The sequence below is a fragment of the Daphnia pulex genome, chromosome 4 (genome assembly GCF_021134715.1).
Source record: "Daphnia pulex isolate KAP4 chromosome 4, ASM2113471v1".
In the NCBI taxonomy this organism is placed as follows: domain Eukaryota; kingdom Metazoa; phylum Arthropoda; class Branchiopoda; order Diplostraca; family Daphniidae; genus Daphnia; species Daphnia pulex.
The window spans coordinates 1357026-1378719 of NC_060020.1; the positions used below are offsets into that span (position 1 = coordinate 1357026).

General features: G+C 40.6%; 6 protein-coding genes and 2 long non-coding RNA genes across 16 annotated transcripts; 4 read left to right on the forward strand and 4 right to left on the reverse strand.

Moving 5' to 3' along the window:
• Window positions 1–126: 126 nt before the first annotated feature.
• LOC124192239 lies at window positions 127–2473 on the forward strand. 5 transcript variants are annotated; one of them, XM_046585441.1, is made up of 4 exons: window positions 127–188; window positions 270–332; window positions 408–463; window positions 771–2473. In XM_046585441.1, the coding sequence occupies exon 4, from the start codon at window positions 900–902 to the stop codon at window positions 2217–2219; it is 1320 nt and encodes a 439-aa protein (XP_046441397.1). In that variant the 5' UTR covers window positions 127–188; window positions 270–332; window positions 408–463; window positions 771–899; the 3' UTR covers window positions 2220–2473. The 5 variants fall into 5 exon arrangements, with proteins under 5 accessions (XP_046441397.1, XP_046441401.1, XP_046441398.1 ...); XM_046585442.1 differs by having other exon boundaries at window positions 151–332; window positions 408–484; XM_046585445.1 differs by lacking the exons at window positions 270–332; window positions 408–463 and having other exon boundaries at window positions 147–188.
• A 577-nt stretch (window positions 2474–3050) lies between these two features.
• On the forward strand, window positions 3051–4532 carry LOC124192079 (GTP-binding nuclear protein Ran). Of its 3 annotated transcripts, none has more exons than XM_046585225.1 (4): window positions 3051–3203; window positions 3618–3873; window positions 3932–4120; window positions 4180–4532. In XM_046585225.1, exons 2-4 carry the CDS (start codon window positions 3631–3633, stop codon window positions 4393–4395), a joined length of 648 nt encoding a protein of 215 aa, XP_046441181.1. In that variant the 5' UTR covers window positions 3051–3203; window positions 3618–3630; the 3' UTR covers window positions 4396–4532. The 3 variants fall into 3 exon arrangements, with proteins under 3 accessions (XP_046441181.1, XP_046441182.1, XP_046441183.1); XM_046585226.1 differs by having other exon boundaries at window positions 3113–3260; XM_046585227.1 differs by lacking the exon at window positions 3051–3203 and adding an exon at window positions 3389–3486.
• On the reverse strand, window positions 4524–6131 carry LOC124192078 (NFATC2-interacting protein-like). The gene is made up of 4 exons (XM_046585224.1): window positions 5424–6131; window positions 5259–5348; window positions 5046–5190; window positions 4524–4892 (listed from the first exon to the last, which is right to left on the reverse strand). Exons 1-4 carry the CDS (start codon window positions 5877–5879, stop codon window positions 4618–4620), a joined length of 966 nt encoding a protein of 321 aa, XP_046441180.1. The 5' UTR covers window positions 5880–6131; the 3' UTR covers window positions 4524–4617.
• Window positions 6132–6463: 332 nt separating this feature from the next.
• On the forward strand, window positions 6464–7344 carry LOC124192040. The gene is made up of 4 exons (XR_006873555.1): window positions 6464–6705; window positions 6906–7011; window positions 7073–7172; window positions 7242–7344. It is a non-coding gene; the product is annotated as an uncharacterized LOC124192040 (long non-coding RNA).
• Window positions 7345–7642: 298 nt separating this feature from the next.
• Window positions 7643–8411, forward strand: LOC124192041. The gene is made up of 3 exons (XR_006873556.1): window positions 7643–7764; window positions 7826–7963; window positions 8187–8411. It is a non-coding gene; the product is annotated as an uncharacterized LOC124192041 (long non-coding RNA).
• A 606-nt stretch (window positions 8412–9017) lies between these two features.
• LOC124193247 lies at window positions 9018–10565 on the reverse strand. 2 transcript variants are annotated; one of them, XR_006874127.1, is made up of 4 exons: window positions 10481–10565; window positions 9939–10374; window positions 9492–9826; window positions 9018–9433 (listed from the first exon to the last, which is right to left on the reverse strand). XR_006874127.1 is itself a non-coding variant. In XM_046586977.1 (3 exons), exons 2-3 carry the CDS (start codon window positions 9533–9535, stop codon window positions 9085–9087), a joined length of 393 nt encoding a protein of 130 aa, XP_046442933.1. In that variant the 5' UTR covers window positions 9536–10374; window positions 10481–10562; the 3' UTR covers window positions 9018–9084. The 2 variants fall into 2 exon arrangements, 1 of the variants encoding a protein (XP_046442933.1); XM_046586977.1 differs by having other exon boundaries at window positions 9492–10374; window positions 10481–10562.
• Window positions 10566–12148: 1583 nt separating this feature from the next.
• LOC124193248 lies at window positions 12149–16842 on the reverse strand. 2 transcript variants are annotated; one of them, XM_046586978.1, is made up of 9 exons: window positions 16555–16842; window positions 16121–16457; window positions 14209–15084; window positions 13486–14048; window positions 13266–13411; window positions 13068–13186; window positions 12812–13002; window positions 12469–12746; window positions 12149–12393 (listed from the first exon to the last, which is right to left on the reverse strand). In XM_046586978.1, exons 1-9 carry the CDS (start codon window positions 16592–16594, stop codon window positions 12328–12330), a joined length of 2616 nt encoding a protein of 871 aa, XP_046442934.1. In that variant the 5' UTR covers window positions 16595–16842; the 3' UTR covers window positions 12149–12327. The 2 variants fall into 2 exon arrangements, with proteins under 2 accessions (XP_046442934.1, XP_046442935.1); XM_046586979.1 differs by lacking the exons at window positions 16121–16457; window positions 16555–16842 and adding an exon at window positions 15162–15729.
• Window positions 16843–17774: 932 nt separating this feature from the next.
• Window positions 17775–20764, reverse strand: LOC124193249 (UV radiation resistance-associated protein-like). Its single transcript, XM_046586980.1, has 10 exons — window positions 20497–20764; window positions 20223–20433; window positions 19877–20147; window positions 19514–19809; window positions 19260–19432; window positions 18965–19191; window positions 18704–18874; window positions 18214–18638; window positions 17933–18148; window positions 17775–17852 (listed from the first exon to the last, which is right to left on the reverse strand). The coding sequence occupies exons 1-9, from the start codon at window positions 20551–20553 to the stop codon at window positions 17934–17936; spliced, it is 2046 nt and encodes a 681-aa protein (XP_046442936.1). The 5' UTR covers window positions 20554–20764; the 3' UTR covers window positions 17775–17852; window position 17933.
• Window positions 20765–21694: the final 930 nt, after the last annotated feature.

Consider the following 21694-nt stretch of genomic DNA (forward strand, 5'->3'; position numbering starts at 1 on the left):
TAAAATGATAAGCACATTAATAAGACGCACCAAAAACATTTGATTGCAGATTTGGTTATTCCTGCGGTCAGCGCCATCTATTGGTTGGTGGTGATTGGAGGGGGTGGGACTTAGGCTTGACCTAAGGTCGACTAAAACTGATGGAAAATTCGCGGGAAAATGGCATAAAGTGCACCGGTGTGTCGCATGTAAGAGCTCTCCAACTTGATTTCCTGCAATGAAATGAACTTTTAACCAAACTAAAGTTTGATTGATCTTTCTTTTAATAGAAATTTCTAGTTTCAAAGACAACTTTGATAAGTTAAATAAGCATTTGCCTTGCTTCTAAACTGGTGATAGCCATTTTTATCATTGTCAATGTTTCTCAACATAATCTCAAAATGTCTGTTCTATTGTTAATTTTTCAGCATCTACCTCGACTTTTAATTCAACTTCAACTCTACCCCTATGTAAAATTATATTGGTTAGTATTACAGCTCATTATGTAAGTGAAATTCAACATTTCAGGCAGCCTACGTTAGCTCATGTGGTTCCCAAAACAGACAAAGCAATAATATGAACACATGCAAGTACTGCTCACACACTATGTGAAATTCTTTGTCATTGATTGTTGAATATTACCATTTGATGAGATTTAGCACCATTGATTTGGATGCAGCCTTTCTCCTTGCTTTAATTTCGGTTTTCAAAAAATACTTGTCAGTTTGTTTGCTCTGCAAGTGGACACTGGACATGGAATTGTACCAAAATGTGTATTCTTTTTATTTCAGATCCCTTCTTGACATCACATGCAAAGTTTATTTCAAGAGATTCTACAGTCTACACTACGTCAGCTGTGTCCATGTGCAGCACATCTTTTACTATTCCACAAAGGCAAATAACTCATCTAATTTAAATCCATGGCATCTCAATCTCCCATCGGTTGTTCTTCTCAATCTTCCTTCTTAACTGTTGACAAAAAACATGAGATAGAGATGGATAATCTTCAATATCTGGCACCTGCTTCCATTCTAACTCCAAGTCCTAGTCCTTTATTGATGCCAGTTGATTCAAATTGGATGACACCCTCAGAATATCCTGTTCATTCATCCTCTACCCATATGAAAGCACAGTTTACTCGTGTAGCATATCCGAATTCACAGGAATCTGTTACGAATGTTCCACCAATTCGAGAAGTTGTAATGCCAGATCGTTACTCAGCAACAGCAATGGAACAAGAAGTGATGATGGAGACCACTTTCCTTGAAGACTCCATGTCCAAGAAGACCCCTGATTTATCTGATTGGCATTGCAGTCCACCTTTTCAATTTGAGGATGTGTCGGAAGATGTTGACATCTCTAACAAGGATATGCCATTTTCCCATTTCACGGAGAAACCTCAAATACCTAACGTGAAGCTCGAGTCGCCCGCTATTTGTGAAGACATTTGTTGGGAAGGCAGCGCATTTGATCCACTCGATGACAGTCGTCTTTGTTTTACCCATTTCCTGGAACCTCAAGATGTCAAAGAAATGGATCAAGAAATGGAAATGGATCCATTATTCATCACCACTGTTGCACCAATTGCACCTCCATTTCTCGTTGCTCCCGTCCTTAACCCACCGTTAGCCGCTGGGAAAATAACTGCCAATCCCTTTCTTCTTTCCGATTTTCCCGAAACAACAACACCTCTTCAAGCAAAAAAACGATTGATCGAAACCAATGTAAGCCAATCTCCCAGAAAATTAACAAAAATGGCCCCGCATGTTATGCCTGTGAAAGTTGAATTACTTCAACACAATTCGCCGGTTTGGTTGGTGAAATCTGAATTCGAGGAATCCAGTGTCATTGATCCCGACGAGATTCGACTGCTTCCCTTCGCACCTTCACATTTGGAATCACCACAAGAAGCTACTACAAAAGTCCCATTGAGTCGTCCTTCTACATCTTCGGTACCAAAGTCAAAAGTTGACATAGACGTGGATGAAGAAGGTAATTTATTCGCCACCATTCGTCTGATTGCCCCATCGCCTTCCATCACATCAAACAAACTTAAGGCATCAAAGAATGTTAACTGCAAAAACAAGAGGACTAGTAATCACTTTGGGCACTCTGGAAAAAATCCATCATCAAGGTTAAGCACAAAAAAAGAAACAAGAGCCAAAAAAGAGGACCCATTTTCTGTCAAGAGTCTGATGGCAAAGTTCATTGAAGCTGCAAAAAATAAAAAAATCTCCTAACTTTGATAACTATATATGATAAAACTTGGAGTTCCATGTTTATTTCAGATTATTTTAGTTTATTTTTATGTGTGCATGATTAGTTCGCCAATGTGGAATGTGATGACTACTGAAACCCCCTATCCCCATATTCCCCTTTGTCTTGCGTTTTTTGTTTGGATCCTCGTTCAAGTAGTCAGTTTCGCGTTGAGTTACAAACGAACCGGTATCGCATCAAAATGTTCGTCATAGCTTTATCTCCCAAGATTTTATACACTGTGATGAAACCTTCCGAAAATTATTTTGTAATAGTTCATTGATATTTTGTTTGTAAAACAAAACTCGCCATTATTTTTTGTAACCCAGAAATTCATCGTATCAATAAATACAGATGCTTGTATGAATGATCGCCTCCGTTGTTATTTTTCTTCGAACGGTTGATTTTATAACATACAATGAAATAATGACTAACAAAAAAAACAGCAATCATAACTTTGACAGAAATATTCATCATGCTGCTACCACGTCTTTTAATGTCCTATTAATTAATTTATATACAGTGATGCTTATAGGAATTTCTTTCTTCTTTTAAAAGGTAATTTCATTTGAATTAAGTGCTACTATCCTTTTTATTAACACATTTAGCATTTTAATCTCACACAAAATAAATATATTGTTGATTAAAAAATTAAAAAACATCATCCCGTTAATAGGCCTGAATGAAATTCAACATTAATAAATTACATTCAAAGCTTTAGACAGGCTTTAGAGAAATAGAGAGCTACAGCCCTGCTACAGCCTACTTTCCATTTTCAAATTCCAACCGTCTTTTTTTCAAAGAAAAGGAAAATATTCCCGCCGTTTCTCCTAGTGAAATTTGGCAACATCTCGCTAGGAATTTTTTAGAGCCACCCATTTTCAGCCAGCCTTTACGCTACCAGAATTTTTAGAGACCAGTTTGGTATTAGAACCGCGCGATTGTGAACCTAAAGCTTAAAACCGCCGGTGAGTTAGATTTATCTTCGAATATTGTCCACATCCTTCATCTTTTCGTTGTTTTAAGTAAGCAGTAATGTTTCTTTTGCCAATCTCTTTTTAATTCGGCATGGAAAGTATTTTAGTCATCATAGTTATTTTATTCTGCATTTTTCAAGTTGTAACCTCTAACAGTCATCTTCCTCCATCAAAGACAACGCACTAAGCTAGTCAGTGGCGGTAAAACTGTTCTGTGGTAGTTGTTTGAAATAGTCCCTTTTTTCTCTTGACATTAAACATTGACAGTTAACTTGTAAGTGTTCACGAGTGTGTAAATTTTTAGAAAAATATATTTTGTTGTCGTTAGATTAAGTTCCAGTAAATTCTTGTTGAATGACGCAATCAAGTCTGATCGATTCACTTATCTTTTCTCATTATTTGTAGGATTTACAACAGAATGGCTGCCGAACCTGACATGCCCACTTTCAAGCTGGTCTTGGTTGGCGATGGTGGTACCGGAAAAACCACTTTCGTTAAGCGTCACTTGACTGGTGAATTTGAAAAGAAGTATGTGGCCACACTTGGTGTGGAAGTTCACCCTTTGGTTTTCCATACAAACCGTGGAGCCATCAGATTCAACGTGTGGGACACTGCTGGTCAGGAGAAGTTTGGAGGTCTCAGAGATGGATATTACATTCAGGTAAATGTCAGCATACTTGTATTCACATGGTCTCGACTGACTTTCATTTATCTTGCAGGGCCAATGTGCTATCATCATGTTTGATGTAACCTCTCGTGTCACCTACAAAAATGTTCCAAATTGGCACAGAGATTTGGTCCGAGTTTGTGAAAACATCCCAATTGTTCTTTGTGGCAACAAAGTTGACATTAAAGATCGTAAAGTCAAGGCCAAATCCATTGTCTTTCACAGAAAGAAGAATCTCCAGGTATGTTAATTGTGCTACTAAATTGTAAATGCAATTTGCTAAATTTTGGTTTCATTTAGTACTATGACATTAGTGCCAAGTCAAACTACAACTTTGAAAAGCCTTTCCTCTGGCTAGCACGTAAGCTAATTGGAGACCCTAACCTAGAGTTTGTTGCTATGCCTGCTCTGCAGCCACCTGAGGTGCAGATGGATCCTAATTGGCAGAAGCAAATTGAAGGTGAATTGGAGGAAGCTCAACACATTGCACTACCAGAAGATGATGAAGACTTGTAACATCAACATATTAGGATTTAAGCCACTACACCCTCCCACAAATTTTTCCATCTGTGTTTTCTGCCTTCTATCTTAACCAATTTTTATTTGCGAGGTATGAAAATACATTGTGCGTCATAATACAAAAGTCTTTCGAATTTTTGTTTATTAGTGCATAATTTATTTGCGCAAGGGAAAATATACAAAGTAGTAAAGTTAAGAAAAATGTAGTGAACAAATAAACTACTCTCTAATGAAAACATCGATACACTCGCCACCTTCAAATTCCAGACTAGACGGTGTGTCATCTTCTTCCAACATTTCGCCGTCAAATTTAAACTTCAATTTGGACAAATCAATCCCGGTTGCTTCCGCATACTTCTGCATCAAAACTGCCATAGGGTCTTCGGGGCGCATTGATATAACCACTTGTGCATTCCGGTTCTGACTCTGAACCTTTAACTCCAACAATGTTTCGTTGGAGCTGACGACAACTCCTTCTTTGCAGACTGAAGCATCTGTTAAAAAAAAGCACTGTTACAACGTTCGCTAATACCAAACCCAATCGTCCAAAGTTTTTACATTGGAAAACCAATTGACTTCATGCCAGGGTTGCTAAAACCGATTTATGACGCTGAAATGGACTGTAATTTGAATGACAAGTAACATACCAATGATGTCTGATATCCCAAGTGGCACTGTTTTGAGACTGTCATAGTCATTCAGTAGTTGATCATTGAAATATAGAATTATTTGTCCAGCATCCACATCAGTGATCTCTGATAATTTCTGGCAGATGGTTTTGAAATAATCAGCCTGAATAATAGTAATAATAGTAAAAATGTAGTGGACTAGTTATTGATATGTTGGATGTTGAAGGTTACCCTTTTGATTTCTATCCTCCACACTTTTTGGGCAATGAAGCGAACTTTAACTACCACTATTTCATCACCATCAAGGGTCTGATTCAATTGCTGCACAAAAATATAGAAATATATAGGCAAGAGAATATAAAAGATTATTTACCAAAACCATTTTTCACTTCTTACCGAATCATTCAACGAAGCACAATAGAGTGGGTCCTCCTCACACTCAATTTCATCTTGTATTGCTGCAGGTACTTTACTGAGTTTACGTGATGTAAGATCTTCTGAAAATGACACTTCAGGTGATATATTGATGCAGTCTTCTATGTCTTCTAGAGTTTCCACTTGTCTGTCTGTTTCTTCGTGAACTTCTGTTTCATCTAAATCAACTTCTTGAATTTCTCTGTTTGGAACTCTAAGTACTTCTTCATCACTACTTTCATCAATCTGCTGAACAGGTGTTGGTGATACGTTTCCAGCTGAGGTAAAAATTTTGGTCTCTTTTTTGTTGGCAAGATGCGGTTTTCCTGTAGAACAAACTGCTTGCTTTTCTTTTTTAAAACGCTTACAAGCCCCCGAATATAAAGAACTAAAGTCTTCGTCTTCGTCTGAGTAGTCGGAATGTTTCGCGACAGACATGATTCAACAGCTACAACGTGGATATAACTTGCGAATTTACGATGGAAAACAATTGTTTCAACTTACTAGATAACTAGAACAAGTGAAGAGAATCAATAATTCGCTTGCAATGGGTTTGATATTCGTTGACTAAAGCGTGAATAAAAAATTTTTGTTACGTCTCTATCTTACTTCAATCTATGTTTACTCGTCCAGACTTGTTAAATTAAAAATGCAAGGACCACTTAAGTACTAGGCCGGTCATTGAGCTATTCCATGGCGTAACTTTTTTCTATCCATCCATCTGAGTTCTGTCCGAAGCTAAGAGATGGCGTATCTAGTACGTCACGTACATTTACATTAGGCAATATTTTTATGCATATCATTATTTTGGAAAAGTAACGGAATTTTATTCTATTATTATTTTGATCCAAATAAAATGAATCGCTTGAACCTTGAAATCAATCAGTTCAGAATTTCACATTTCAAGTACAATTAATTGCCGCTAGATGTCGTTTCCCCTCCAGGTGGCGCAAATCAATGGCCAAATTGACAATAGAGCAAACCAACGCCATGGCAACCTCGCGGCGGCCATATTATGTGAACTTTCACTGTGGAGTGTGGGCGATGTGGAGTGTTCTTACGGGTTTTGGTTAACTAGGATTTACTTGTTAAATAACTAAAATAAGTGTCATATGAAAGATGTTGATTTCAACATTTATGGCTGATTAGTGATTACAGTGAGAAGGGCCTTCCCGCATTCCATTTCCAGCACGTGATCGATCCTGTTCGAAATATACTACCTGGCATATTCGATCTAATGCAACTCGCCGATTCATTGGTGGAGGTTAGTATTGAAAATCTTTTGTTCAAGTGTTGAGTTTCCTTAAGTTAAGTAGTTTTCTTTCGTTCACCATCATGATTTGTATAATCTTTGGTGGATTCATAGTTACATTCAAGTTTATTTTCTGTGCAATTTGTTGGTGATGTGATTTTTTTTTTATTTGTGTTGGATCATCTTTCAAATTTCTGATTCTAACACTGTAGGAAGGCATAGGAAGGAACAGGAAACATTGGCTACAAGTACTAGCCTACCATCAATTCTTCCAGTAGAAATCATTGTTTTGCTGAATGCATCATCCAGTTAATACAGGTAAAAACCAATAATAGCTTAGTCATATGGGAACATAATCAAGGCCATGTGTAATCTTCAGGTTTATTGCAGCAACTTTGGGGAAGTCACACCATGGTCACACGAAAAGATGCAGGACACATACCAACTTGTGGTGTATTCATCTGATTTTTACTCGAGCAGTAGGTAGCAATTAACTTTATTTTATTGAATTATTAATGTTGGAATATTGATTGAAATATTTCCCTTAGATTCAACATGACTGTTTGATGCCAAAGTTAGTTGGAACTCTAACTCAAACACCAATAACCGTTGCTGCTGCTGCCTTACAGCCACAGGCAGGAAAATTATTCTTTTCTTCAGAAAATTGTAAGTTTAATTTTTATCTTTGAGATTTTTATGTTGAAAGTGAAAGAGTTAAAAATTCTGAAAAGCTAACTAAAAACTTTGTGTATTCATGTTATAGGGAAAGTTGCTGGAGTAATCTGGTGTTCATGCTCATTTGATTCATTTCCTGCCAGCTAGTGAAAGCCGAAAGGCATATCGAATTCAATTGAGCTGCTGCGTGCTGTCTCGAAGCAAGCAATCCAGCCGTTGCGTTCAGTCATTTGGAACAGGAATCTAATGGCTGTCAATAGGTGGCTGTCAATAGTTGGCTGAAATGTCCACCAGGTAGCGCGAGTGTTTCCAGGAACGCATAGCGGCCATTTTGTTCCAAGACGCAGCAGAAATTGGTTGTCGGTTGTGACGTTTTTTCACGATGAAAATTAAAAGGTATTTATTGTTAATTTCCTATTGTTATTGAATGTAAAATGTTGATGTGAAAAATTTATAGGTGATTTAGCACGTTTAACCAATTTGCCAAATCATTCAACCCAGACTTGGAAGTGCCTGTACATTGCCGAAATGGCGTGCCTCGTGTGTCTCGCTGCCTGTTCTTAGGCGTACGTCTCATCCCATGCAACAGCAAAAAGTAATTATTTTGATCAAATGTCTTGAAAAAGTACTACTACAGATTTAGTTAACATGACTAGAGAGTAGACCACTTTGTTCCGCTACTATAGAAATTTTGAATCAGACACAAAGTTATTCTGTTGGACTGCGTAGTTTTCTGTTACTCTTTGTATTCTTTTGTTAATGAGTATGCATGTGTTCACAGTTTTGTTTCTCGAAAATAATTTTCTCTTCTGAAATAGGTATAACAACAACACTTCTGTAACACTGTTGGTTACCTTGTTGCAGCCAAATGGTGAAAGGTGTGGCGAAGACAGAATGATCCATTGCATGCAGCATGGGGTTGCAGTGTAATCCAGAAGTTGCTGTGCTGTTGTAGCTGAGCTGTTCCATCTCGGTTTCTGACTTAAAAATTTTTGTGTTGTCGTTTTTGTTTTTGACTTGAAAGTTGAAAGTGTTTGATGTGTTGTCTTTTGAGTTTTCATTCAATCATGCAGTATACGACTGAGGCAGCCTGATCAATGTCAGGTTTGACACAGTCGAGAACTGCTAGATCAAACAAGCTTTCTGCGCCAAACAAATAATAATTTGCATATAACTTGCATCATGTTATTATCGCGGTAGAGAAAGCGACAGGCCCCCCCCCCTGGGGGCCACAGGAAAAATATATGTATGTGTATATTAAAAAATAAATTTTGAAAGCAAAAAAATTTTTGAATCAAATTTTTTCGCGATAATTTTTTAAAAACTTCGTGTAAGGGGGATTTTTTTAAATTTTTTTTCAAAAACAAAAGTCTGGACTTAGCAGAAATAATGGAAGGTGGACTTTGGTTTTTGAGAAAAATATTGGTTGTTGGACTTGCATTTTTATTTAAAATATTTATAAAAAGGAAGGGTTTAAATATTATTCAAATGTAAAACTGAGTTTGAATTTTTATTGATTTATTTTGCAAGATCAATTATTTGTAAGTTTACATAGAACTCAATACACACACAAGGAATACTTTCTCACATCATGCGATTATCCGTAGGAAGAAAGGTACTTAAGGAGAAAATAGACACATGTACTTGTGTTTTAAATCAATCTTGTATTTCAGCAATCTTTCAACACATCCAGAGAAATACGTCAGTCGGGAGAATTTATGTGTGAAACTCAATTTGAAGCAGGGTAATACTTAAATTCCTCGATGTAGTATACCAGGCAGGGTACGTGGTTGTGTAATAGGCGGCTTTTTCGGTGTAGTACTTGGAGGCTGCGGTGTTACAGCTAGGTGTAGCGTAGGTCGTGGTGTAGTAGACTGGCGCATCAGTGTAGTGTTTCAGTTCAACGTAGCACGGAAGAGTAGCTTTTGTGTAGCAAGTCGGGACTGCGTAATACTTGGTCGCCTCAGTTGTGGTTGTGTAGATCGGGGCAGAGTAGTACTTTGGCGCTTCGGTGTAGCATTCGACCGTTTTGGTGGAGTAATCAGCGGAAGCCTCGGTGTAGCAGCTGGGAACATAGTGGTATTTAGGAAAATCAGTGCAATAAGTAGCTGAGAGAGTAATACTTGGGAGCCTCGGTGTAGTAAGATGGGGCAGCATGCGTAGTCATGTACTACTCCGTCACCTTGGTGCTGTAGTAACTCGGGGCAGAGGAATACTTCAGAGCGTCAGTGTAGCGGCCCGGGGCATCGTAAGTTGTGGTATATAACTTCGGTGCCTTAGTGGTGTAGTGCTGGAGGTCTCGGTGCAGTAACTGGTCGTTGCGAAAGTTGTTACTGTGTAGCAAGGCGACGGCGGCGTTGCGGTTTGGTATCCGCCATACCCAGAGACTTCGGTACACCAGTGGTCGATCCAGCCATCAACGATACAACACCCAACAGCAGCACGACACCATAGTTAACTAGACAATTAATAAATTTAATTAACATTAATATTGAATAATAACAGGCATATTAACAAATAGAAAAAAAAGGGATTGATACAGAATTCATAGTAAAAAACATAATATTTACCCATAATTGCGAACTGGGTACACGATGTGGAATGCAGTGTGTGACGGATAGGCCACTGCAGATCTTACCGTGTCGGAGATCCGCACTTAGGGTGTCGTAGTAATTAGGGACCTCGGTGTAGTAGGCAGGGAAAGCATACGTAGTCGTGTAGTATTCCGATGCCTTAGTGACATAGTAGTTGGGAGCCTCGATGTAGTTCTCCAGCTCTCTGGTGATGTAGCTCGCGGCAGAGTTATACTTCGGGGCTTCGGTGTAGCAGCTCGGGGCATCAGAAGTTGTGGTGTAACACTCTGGAGCCTTGGTGGTGTAGTAACTGGCTGTTGCATAGTAAGGCGGCGGCATTACGGTTTGGTATCCGCCATACCCAGGAGACATCAGTACACTAGTGGTCGACTCAGCCATCAACGATACAACTTCCAACAGCATACGACATTAACTAGACAGTAAAAAAAATTCAAACATTAATATTAAATAATAACAAATTAACACACAGAAAATAATTGACATTAATAGAAAACTCCATGTAAAGACAGAATATTTACCCATGGCTGTGAATTGGCAATACGGTGAAGAAGGCAGAGAGTGCGCTGCAGTTGTTGCCGTGTCGGAGATACTCACTCGACTGATTCTGCTTCACGTTTTCTCTCTCCTTTTATACGATTTTTTGATCACCCTCACCTCTAAAGCCTTGCGGCTATTGTACCTGCTTGATAATGGTGCAACACGTGCTATTCTCACCCAGCCTCTACTCCACTGCATGACACGTTTTACGTAAAGATCTCCGTGACCTTCGAGTGTGACTGTCCTTTCCTTCTGTAGGTTGGCTTTGCTGGGGATGGGTCTACAACAACCAATATCAAAATGAATACCAAATGGTTAATGTAAAAGGTCTCGTTCTCACCCAACCTCTACACCATTGCATGAAAAGTTTTACATAATGATCTCCGTGACCTTCGATTGAAGAAAATGCAAACTGGCCTTTCCTTCTTTGGGCTGACGTTTCCGGGGATGGGTCTACAACAACATCAAAATGAATACAAAATGGTTTTGTAACAAATCCCGTTCTCACCCAACCTCTACACCGCTACATGACACGGTTTACGTAATGATCTCCGTGACCTTCGCGCGAGAAGGACATGCAAACCTAGTGTTTCCTTCTGCAGGTTGACTTTGGGAAAGAAGGGATCGTTGTTGGGAATTGGAATGGGTCTACAACAAATATAAAAATGAATACCAAGTGGTTATGTAACACGTCTCGTTCTCACTCAATCAAGGCAGTGTCTCCCCCTGCTTTGATTGGCTGCGACTTAAACCGTACGGTCTGTTTAATAAACAGATCTATATAAATTTGTTTGTTAATATTGATGATTATGTTTTGATGTTTATTTGTTTAATAAATTATGCATAATGTAAAAATAAAATAAATTTACAATAATTTTTAAAATATAGATTTGTTTATTAAACAGACCGTCCGGTTCAAGTCGCAGCCAATCAAGCAAGATTTACATGTAAATCTTTCAGAACTGAAACCTACATATTAAAGTCCCGCTTTTACATTTAAATGGTTTCACGGCAAAAACATGAAGCGGAAATACATTCTGCAAACCGGGAATGCTGTCACTTGATGTCGATTATTCTCAATGACAGCAGCCATCTTGAAAGTAAAACAGTAAGGTGCAACATTGCCATTTTCGATTTTGCAATTAATAATTACAAGGAGTGAAAGAGCCAATCAGCCAAAGCGGAAAAATGTCTAACAGTAAATAACTGTGAATACAAAATGTTCAGCTTAACGAGTAACGACTAATTTAAAAAAAATAAAACAAAATTGTGTTAAAATCTTGCATTAAGCAAGTGCCGTAGCAGATCCGAGATCGACCTGACAAGTCTCGAATTCCGCTCTAGCTCGTTGACACTCACTTGAAAGAAGTAGAGAACTAACAAATATATGCAAATATTTTTTATACTCACGTACTATTCCAACTGTACTATTCCAACTATAACCTACTGTACTCCCCTCCAAATTAATATCTCGTCTACAAAAAGTGCCGAACACGAAAGTGGAAATGTTGGGAATGGAAATGTTGGGAAAATGATGGAAGTTCCCGTTTTAGAACGTCAAAGTTCACAAGGGACGATTGCCTTGCGGCCGAAACCGGTTAGCTAACGCCAGACGAGATCAGATCTTCGAAATAACAAAATACACGCAGTGAGTCGGAAAAACGATTGCATTTTTCAACCACAAATACACAATCCAACAGTCAATTTTTGAGTGTCTTTAAAACTGAGAAAACTTTGATTACTTTTCTTTTTCATAGAGAGATAGAGAGAGACGATATATATTGATTAGATAGGTTTCTGTAGACAGCGACCGGTTATATACAATCTCTTAAGAAGGCCAGTAGTTATTAGGGAACCGTTCCTTGTCCGATTGTAGAGCCTGAATCAGCGATTGCTACACAAAACGTAAAAAAAAAAAATATATAATCAAAAATGAAATGTTTCGATTGCTGTGTTAATCGTTGCATACTTTGTTTTGGTAAAAACGATCTAGTGCACGCAACTGATTGTCAAGACTTTGAGCCGTCTCGGCAATGCCGTTATTTTGACTAGCGACCGATGGATTGGCATCACTTGCGGCGGAAGTGTTGGGGGCGTTAGTGGAGGATGTTGGTACTTTGGCGCGGGACGGGCTATTATTGCTGGCTACGCTGATGGCACTCCCGCGTGAGCTACTTGGTAAGCTGGATACGCCGCTACTTCCTGACCAAGCTCCTTTGACTCCGTTTGTCGTCGACGTGGCGAGATCTGCTCCATAAAATGAAATTCTTTGTAAACAAACGATTTTTACGATTTTATCGTATTTTTGTTACTCATGGCAAGATGGCTCTCAAGTTGCGGTTGACTAGACTGCTGCTGTTGGCTGGGGTATCTGTTGAGCAGCGAGACCGACTCGGGTAATCCTCTCGTGGCTCCAAATGCTATTTCACGGTCCATGGAAGCGCGCTGAAGCAAATGGATTAGCATTTCTTTTTCGCTCAGTTTCGCTTCCAAATCTCGAATTCTTTGTGGTTTTCGAAACAACGATCGGTTATCCTGTTTGCCTACGCAAGAATTGACATTTAATACCTGATTTCCATATTCGCCATTTCCCGATGCGCCGCTGGTTCCGCTTGAGCGGATGCATTAGACTCGACACCAGTTGAGGCCAAAAGATGACGCGAGTCGCCATTACACAGACGTCGGAACTGAATAACCAGAAAAAAAAAAAACAGAAAATAATGATAAGAAAATAATTCATTATCAACAACATGTTTTTATTCTAACCTCATCTTCCAGTCGATTGACGTTTTGTTGGGCCCGACCCAAGGCCGACTCCAGAATTTCGATATGCGATCTCTGTTGTTGTAGCGTTGCCTTTTGGGCACAAAGCTCGATATCCTGACGCTCTTTGTTGGTCATCAGCTCTTTATCTACAAAACAAAGAGACAATTTAATACATTTTTATGGTTACCTTTTTTTAATCAAAATAGATGTGTTTGTGTACTTTGGCTAACAAGTTGAGCGATGAGAGCGTCGCGGCGGGCAATTTGATTTTGCCAGTCAGCGGCCGATGCGGATTCGGCGGTGCTGCCAAGAGAAGCTACCGAGGCGCTCCTGAGCGCCAACTGTGATGTCAACAGCTCGACTTGATTGCGCAGCCCCGCGTTCATGTCCTGTGCGCGACGCCATTCGGCTTCGAGTCGAATTCGGGCAGATTGCTCGAGCGATTCTTTGCGCTCAGAGGAGCGCACTAGAGCCTGATGAGCGACCTGGACAGCGCTCAATTCTTTTTCGAATTTCTGCAATTTGGCGATGTGATCCTGATGATTCTGCACTTGTTGACGCAATTTGAAATTCTCCTCCAGTATGGCATCGACTAGCTCTGGCGTACTCCAAACCGCTTCAGAATCCTCTTGCCTCACCACCATTACCTTGTCTCCACTAATTGCTATTGTTGCTGGTCCGGTCGGTTCTGCTGGAACAGTTTGAATTTCAATAGGCGGATCGATCTGGCTCTTTTCGGTTTGAGTATTGAGTTCTTCGGCTGGAGCAGCAGGCTCTGTTTTACTACAGCAAGGTCAACAACATTTTTGTGTGATTAGATTAGAATTATGACGACATAGGAATTTACGATGTTCATGTTTGCCTTATCTCTAAAACGGCTGTTTGAAACATGTGTTTTGATTGCGTTTGTATTTGTTTTGATGACTTTCTTTTTCTAACTTACTTGTGACGTAACGCTCTCCACGTATTGCTGGAATCCGAGGTCCCAGCGCTGCTCTTGTTCCAGCCGAGCTCTTTACCCAATTTGGACAAATCGGGATGGGAACGGGACAACGCTCGTCGGATTTTTATTCGCCGGCAAGAAGATGACGATGACGAATTTCGGCTGCTGGCAGGAGTTCCATTTTCTGTCGCGACAGCTGCCGCCGCCGCCGTTGCTGGGGCCGCACCACTGCCGAAACTTTTATTCCGCGGATAAGCAGGTGGTGGTTTACTCAAATAAGTAAAATCTCTGGTGTAGGACGACGGTGTCTGCAACGTCTGGTGGTCGTTGAGGAGTGTGTCACTGATCGACAGGGCCGAACAGGCGCCTTCACCACTTTCCTCGATGGATAAAGGGTAGCAGCTATCGCTGGGACCGGCAGCCGTTGTCGTATTTGTTGTCGTAATGGGCAAGCTCCAGTTCATTTCACGAGCGAGACCATGGAGCATTTTCAAGTGTTTTCTACGTTCACAACATCCATTTTGGTGATCCAGCTCGGTGTTTTCTTGTTCTTCGTGGTAGAGTGAAGCCAGACTGGTCAAATGGGACGACGGGTGATGGCGCTGGTAGGTAGATAGAGCGCTGAAATCTTTGGCGGATCGTGGAAGACTCCGAGTGGTAAATCCTCCAACACCAGGTGGTGAAGGTGGCGGAGGTGGTGGATGACCTCCTCCGCGACGTCGACGCCGATTGGCGCTGCCCAATAGCAAAAGATCCTCTGCGTCGTCGTTGCAATCGGACGACGCCGGTCGAAACGGTGGCGTTTTGGGTGTGCTGGTAAGATAATGCGACGAACCGGCCATTCCCAAATCGGGTATCGATCCTGTTCCAGCCAACCTGTTGTGAAACAACGACAACGAGTCAAGGATAAATAGCACACCAACAACATCCGCCAATCTCCAACGTCAACAAACTGGGAAAAGGTTTCGCCTGGTGATGGTTAGTTGGCTTTAATCTGGCCACCCTTTGATAACCCGTGGTCTACACAAAAAAGAAAACATCACCAGTAGAATGGAAGGGAGACGAAAGAGTAGAGTGAGGACGTGTGTCGGGGGAGGCACTCGATTTTAAGTGGCTCAACAACCATCGATTAAAACAGATAAGACTGGACTGGGACTCCTTTTTTTTCTTTTTCTCTTATCACCCACGCGCGCGCACAGACACAGCAGAGCTCCACAAACGCGCCAGGCATTTGCGGAATGTGTAATTTTAGACTGTACTACCCCTCTCAAACAGTCCCAGTCGCTCATTTTTCACTCAGCTCTTCTCCCGGGATCCCCGGCAACCAACTTTGCGCTGCTGCCATCTGATGATGAGACGGTCAGAACATTATGGTTCGATGCCAACAACTCGGAATACTGTAGTATATACATCTCTCTTTCTCTACACTCGACCATTTTTTTTTTCTTTCTCCTTCCTTTTCCCTTCTTTCTCTTTTCTCTATCCTTTCCGGTGAACGATATAATAATCAGCTGAGGCTGCACACCCAATTCCCTTCGATTCCCCCACACACACATACGTAATCATCCCAGTCCGGTCTGGTCCGGCTTTTTTGGATTCTGTGCGACGAATATTATTATAAGACGACAAAACGCGCGATGAAGATGATGAAACCGTGAACGTCAACAAAAAATGGGAACGCAACAAAGAAGAAGAACTCGTCAAAAATTAAAAAAAGAGAAAAGAATGAAGACGGGAGCGGAGGTGGGGTGGGGTGTCGGATTGAATTTCACCAGCGCAACCAACCAGGGTATTACTTTACAATGAAGTGACACTGACGCCATCTTTGATGATGATGAACGTGTTTAGGTATTATGCATAGATGGAAATATGCGGGCGATGGATATTTAATACAATATATGCTCGTAACTACCTTGCCCAGCTTTCATCCGAGAGGCTTCCGTGAATGATGAGCGTTCGACAAGAGGAGGCCGGATCGGGTCCCCCGCCGCTGCTATTCATCGATTGTTCTAGCGGGTTGACGCTGCCACTGCGTTGTTGATGTTGCTGGTGCTGTGCAAGTTGCAGTCCGCTGCAGCTGCGGCAGCTGGGCCGCGATTGACGTTGTTGTTGAAGCTGTTGCCAGCTCTTGCTCTCCTGACCTTGCGGTTCCTGACGGGCAGTGTGACGCAAAACGTAGAGCTTCTCCTCCCGTGTCAAATGCTCCGTTGATGACGTCGTCGTCGCGTCAGAATCACTCCCGTCGCTTCCTGCGGATCGAAAAATCATCAATCAATTCATTGAGTTTGTATAATAAAAAGCGCGACAATGTATTTCTTTTTAAATAGGTTGAAAATGTTTTCTTACCATCGGAATGGTCCTTGCGGCTTTGGTTGGACACGCTCATTTCACAATCGCTCACTACTCACGCACAAAAACACGCAACGCACACACACACAACTATTTTCTTTCGGTTTGGCACTCAAACGACGGCACTCACGACAAACGCCATGAGAGTTAGAGAGAGAGAGCGGGCGATGCGTCAGCTACGTCTCAAGTCCGGGCAGCTACTGTGTGTATATATGTGTAGGCTGGACCCTCCTCCTTTTTCTCCTACCCCCCTAGCGCGCCCACACTCACAGACTAATGCCAGAGGAATTCTTAGACACACACACACACACACAGTCTTTTCGCATGCGTTCCCTCCCCCCCCCCTTTGCTTTCGATTCCTATGTTGGTATACTATACTCCTGACACTCTCGAATGCACATATGGGCCTCACCCCTCCTCGATCGCATTTTTGTGTGTCCACCAAACTGGAAGCAGATGCAGCTGTTGCGCTAAACCCAACCTCCCCTTTTTTCCTTTTCTTTTTTGATATGTATTTTCTCTATTGAGAAAAATAGAATCCCTCCATCATCTACCAACCGCCACAACATCACCAACAAGAGGCAGCTGCTATCGGAGACGACCAGACCTACATAATAACTGTCAAACGATATCCACCGGTTCTCGTTTTACGTTTTCTAGGTTACAGGTTCCAATCAAATTATTGGACCGGACTGAAAAGGAAAGAGGAATGTAGAATATGTCGGATGAAACCGTTTAAACCCATCAGTCACGACACGAAAAAAAAAAGAGGTTCCTTTATTTGTTTCTTAAAAGGTTCCTCGAGTGACAACGACGGCGACGCTGTCGACGCCAGGGGATGCGACACGCACACATACACTCACACGTCCGTTTCTCTTCCTTCGACCCCGCAGGCAGTTCCCATCGGAAGAGAAAAGTCTTACGAAACTGGAGGGGGGAGAGAGACAACAACAAAAATGTTAAATACCCCCCATTGGTCGCCCTTGGCAACCGGAAGCAGAAATAGATTCGTGTCGTGCATGTACCACGTTCCGGTTAGGTTTGCTTGACTTTACGTTATGCGCGGCACGTTTGCGCATCTCGAAATACTTTTAGAAAGCCAACGGTCAAAAACCCATTGGGCACGCAGAAATCGCGTGCCAAAAAATCCCCGCCATTCCTTGGCGGCCAGATTTAAAATAGAAACATCTCGACGAATAACTATGCAAACAATTTCCTTCTTTTTTGTTTTACATTTTTCAGTCTGACGGAATTTCAGTTATTGCTTTATAGGTAAAGTTATTCTCTTTTTTTTACTGTAACAATGTAACAAACAAAAAATGTAGAGTTCGACTGGAATGATGGTGAAACTCGATAGAAAGAAAAGAAACAAAACCTCAAAAGTTTCCTTGCGACGAATTCGATGTCGTTCGCCCTCTTCCACGTAGCTTGAACGTGCTCGAAATGGCCAACGCTTCAGTTCGAGATGTTACGCTATCCATTCCATCATCCATGTCCAAAGGATTCGGTTGGCTGATGGTTATAGGTGATGATGAAAGGGCTATCTTTTCTACTTCATTGGCCTCAGGTGCTGGAGGCGCCTCGAAGGTAACTACAATAAAAGAAGAGAAATTTATAGATACAATTCCGACATTTATAACGCCTTTGATTTTGTACTTGGTGGAGGGGAAGGACTGGTGGTGAGAGCTTCTGATTCGGGACTGCGTAAATCAGGTGCAGATCCATGAAGAACTGATCCGACAGATGACAGTAAAGGAGAACTGGCCGAAAATTCCAAACGATCGACGACCAAATCCAATGATAATGTTGACGACGAGTGAGTGTTCCAAATTTGCTGTTGCGGAGGGGGTTGTCTGAAATAACCCCCGGCTTGAGGTGAATCCGTCAAGTTATCCAAGCTTACTGTTGACGCCATACTAGGATCCGCCAAACTCATCTGACTTCCAGCCAAAGATCGTGAGAGTCGATGAGGTTGCCATTTCGCCGATTTGAATAAGTAGTGTGACGCTGAAGCCATACTGTGGCTACGCGGTGTAAATCCACGTTCCCGACTGTCTGATCTCTTCATTTTGCTTTCGTCACTTTACAAAAGAAATCCAATAAACTGTTAATATGCAAAAATCAAAGTGCTTTCTAAAAATGTTACCTAGAAGGAGTAATAAGATTCTGCAGTAAAGAGTAGAGATTTGGTAGAGTGGCAGCAAGATCAGTTGTGTTAAGCCCACATAGCCATCGAAGTTGCGCTATATCTTTATTAAGGAGATAGACAGCGTATTCAAAGTATAGCCTATCTTTGCCTTTTGCAAATAATGGGAACCTAAAGTCAGCCAAAACGAGTATGGAATTTACCAAATGTTGTAAGTTGTAGGTTGCAAGTTGTAAACAAATTATCAAAGTCAATTTTTACTCTTTCTGTGCATCGGCCTCCCGTTGGCTAACGTCGTCTATTATTCGGCTTCTAGAGCTAAATACGGCCACTGGATAGCGATTGGGCACTTGAAGGAAGACGGAAAGCATTTGGACCAGATGGGTTACGTGACCAAGAGCCACGCTAAGCTGAATGTCGTCACATCCAGCAAAAGAGTCAGAATTCGGTAGAATAACGTCATTAATCGAATATACACCGGGCTTAACCTAATTATGAGGAAAATAATTGGATTTAATAATGTGATTGTCACTTGCATCATTAAAGCGTAGCCAACCTGAACAATGGGAAATATTTCGACTAATTCCAGGAATAATTGCCTTCGACGAGCAACGAGCTGATGTTTTAAACGGGTATCTTGTTCTTCGGTGCTAGCGAGGCTTTTCACTAATTCTGCCAATCGATCTTTGTCCATTTGCAGGTGAAAATGCTTTTCTTTCAAATGAAGAGCTTTAGAAAGAAACAAAGAAAAACAGACAAAAATTAAAAGGTGTTGGGATAAACTTTTAGCAGACTCAAATTTCAATATACCTCTGGTATGGTTGTCCACTCGGAGATTCTTTAACGTTTCTTTTAATTGCTCTAAACTCTTTAGTTGTCTACTTCGTTCCTGCTGGAGCATTGAAACTCTTGCCAATGCCACTTGACGTTTGGCTCTCATTTCTTGCAGGGCAAGAAGATCAGTAGGCGATGCACTCAGTGAAGAAATCGAGCGCATAGACTTGTTCCGATAACGACTGGGATTTGATTGAACTGACTGAATTTCTAGCTTCAGTCGCTCTGACTCTGCCCCCTCCTTGTAGATTGCTCTCTGCATTCGGTGAATCCTGCATTTACAAACATTTACGAAAATTACGTGCTTTCATCTTCAGTAACAACTTATTTAAAACAAACCTGCACATAGATGCGACATTATAGCTTTTGCTACTTGTATTGTCTTGTTGTTGAGTTGAAGGGCAAACAATTTGAGATTTCAGAGAATTTTCAGCAGTGAAAAATCCCCAAGACATGCCGAATATTAAGGCATTCTTGGTGAAGAGGACAGCTTCTTTTGGAGGCTGTGATCCTAAGTAGACTAGACCATTAAAGTAGACAGCCCAAACAGTAACCAGTTTTGGAGAAGAATTTTCTGTGTCTTCTTTGACCCACACTCTTACTACTAAACCTGTAATAATGGGAAAAATATTAAACAAAACGAATTCAACACCTTCTGGTTAATCTCATCTTAGAATGCACATACCTGGGCAAGAATTGACAATACTTTCAGGAAATTTTCTTGTATCCAAATCATTCCAATCAATATTTACTCCAGATTGATGTTCACTAGTATAAAATGGAGCTGACATGGTGGTGATATGTAGGGTATAATAAAAAACAGCACATTCAGGATCAATTGATGGATCCAAATAAACACTTCTAAAGCAGATTTTACGCAAGTGCCTGAGTCGAATCTGATGAAAGAAAGAAAATTATATTCAAACTCATCTCTTATCAAAATATTTTTTTAACAGCACTTGATTAGTATCTGTGGGTGTCCATTCTCTCATCTTAGATTTGTTAGCCTCAGCCATAGCTGTAAATTTAACAGCTTGTCAATTAGACTTTGCTGCATTTAGAACAACCTGTAGAACAGTGGATAGTGGGCGTATAACTTTAAAAATAGACGTGTTACTTTACAACAATTGGTGCTAAACATTCGAATATCTACAGCTCGTTGATAAATTTAAACTGGATCATATATCGACGATCCCGTGCAGACGAAAATTCCAAATTTTTGACGTATGACGTGAAGAATAACGAATGCCAATTCGCCAAAAGCTTTCTTTTTCCCCTTTAATTTCGGTGCGTAGCACTATGACGGAATCGCAGTAGTAAAAAGGCGCTTAAGTATCGTACTATAGTAATTTGTATCACTAGTAAAATTGAAAATGGCTACAGTGCATCACTAGTAAAACGTATCTCAAATAATACCGTTCGGTAGAAAATCAAAATTTTCTAAATAATTTATTTATTTCATACCAACAAATGGTCAATAGTAAATTGTTTCATAATTCTTTTTCAAAATTTCGTGTGAAAAGGGAAAGTGATACAGTAGTATTTTGTAGTATAACGACAACGTCTCGTTAGTAACAGGCATCAACAGTAACACCCCCTATGATCCAGTATGATATTCACGGCTTCGCCGTGATGATCCCGAATGTAAATTTCACGGCTTCGCCGTGGATGATACCGAATTTAATTTCACGGCTTCGCCGTGGATAATAATAAAATTATGTTCACGGCTTCGCCGTGATTGATAATAACTTGACGTTCACGGCTTCGCCGTGGATGATAATAATATGATGTTCACGGCTTCGCCGTGATTGTGATTCGGGAATTACCAATTTTATAACCTAACCTAACCTAACCAAACCTAACCTAACCTAACCTAACCTAACCTAACCTAACCTAACCTAACCTAACCTAACCTAACCTGATGTTACTTGTGAACAGAAATACTAGTGAGACAATTTATCAATGCAACGAAGTTCTTATGATACAAGAACCACAAGAACTTCGTTCTTATGAGACATTTTACTTAAAGAACTAGTTATTAATGGGTACTGTTTCGAGTTACTAAACAATGAAATTATTAGTGATATATTTTACTAATGAAACACTTTACTTTCAACACTATATATTTATGAGCAAAAAAAAAAAAGCTGTTATTTA

Excerpts from the sequence above, each read along its gene's own strand:
- LOC124192239 (XM_046585441.1), top strand. The coding sequence starts at position 900 with ATGGCATCTCAATCTCCCATCGGTTGTTCTTCTCAATCTTCCTTCTTA.
- LOC124192078 (XM_046585224.1), bottom strand. The coding sequence starts at position 5,879 with ATGTCTGTCGCGAAACATTCCGACTACTCAGACGAAGACGAAGACTTT. Across the intron at positions 5,191-5,258 it reads GGAGGATAGAAATCAAAAGG|GCTGATTATTTCAAAACCAT; the intron begins GTAACCTTCAAC and ends ACTATTATTCAG. Across the intron at positions 4,893-5,045 it reads TGGGATATCAGACATCATTG|ATGCTTCAGTCTGCAAAGAA; the intron begins GTATGTTACTTG and ends TTTTTTTAACAG.
- LOC124192079 (XM_046585225.1), top strand. The coding sequence starts at position 3,631 with ATGGCTGCCGAACCTGACATGCCCACTTTCAAGCTGGTCTTGGTTGGC. Across the intron at positions 3,874-3,931 it reads GAGATGGATATTACATTCAG|GGCCAATGTGCTATCATCAT; the intron begins GTAAATGTCAGC and ends TTTATCTTGCAG. Across the intron at positions 4,121-4,179 it reads ACAGAAAGAAGAATCTCCAG|TACTATGACATTAGTGCCAA; the intron begins GTATGTTAATTG and ends GGTTTCATTTAG.
- LOC124193248 (XM_046586978.1), bottom strand. The coding sequence starts at position 16,594 with ATGAGCGTGTCCAACCAAAGCCGCAAGGACCATTCCGATG. Across the intron at positions 16,458-16,554 it reads CCGCAAGGACCATTCCGATG|GAAGCGACGGGAGTGATTCT; the intron begins GTAAGAAAACAT and ends TTCGATCCGCAG. Across the intron at positions 14,049-14,208 it reads TGGAGAGCGTTACGTCACAA|TAAAACAGAGCCTGCTGCTC; the intron begins GTAAGTTAGAAA and ends ACCTTGCTGTAG.
- LOC124193247 (XM_046586977.1), bottom strand. The coding sequence starts at position 9,535 with ATGACTACGCATGCTGCCCCATCTTACTACACCGAGGCTCCCAA. Across the intron at positions 9,434-9,491 it reads TACTACACCGAGGCTCCCAA|CTGCTACACCGAGGCTTCCG; the intron begins GTATTACTCTCT and ends CTATGTTCCCAG.
- LOC124193249 (XM_046586980.1), bottom strand. The coding sequence starts at position 20,553 with ATGGCTGAGGCTAACAAATCTAAGATGAGAGAATGGACACCCACAGAT. Across the intron at positions 19,433-19,513 it reads AGTGGACAACCATACCAGAG|CTCTTCATTTGAAAGAAAAG; the intron begins GTATATTGAAAT and ends TTCTTTCTAAAG. Across the intron at positions 18,875-18,964 it reads GAGGCCGATGCACAGAAAGA|GTTCCCATTATTTGCAAAAG; the intron begins GTAAAAATTGAC and ends GGCTGACTTTAG.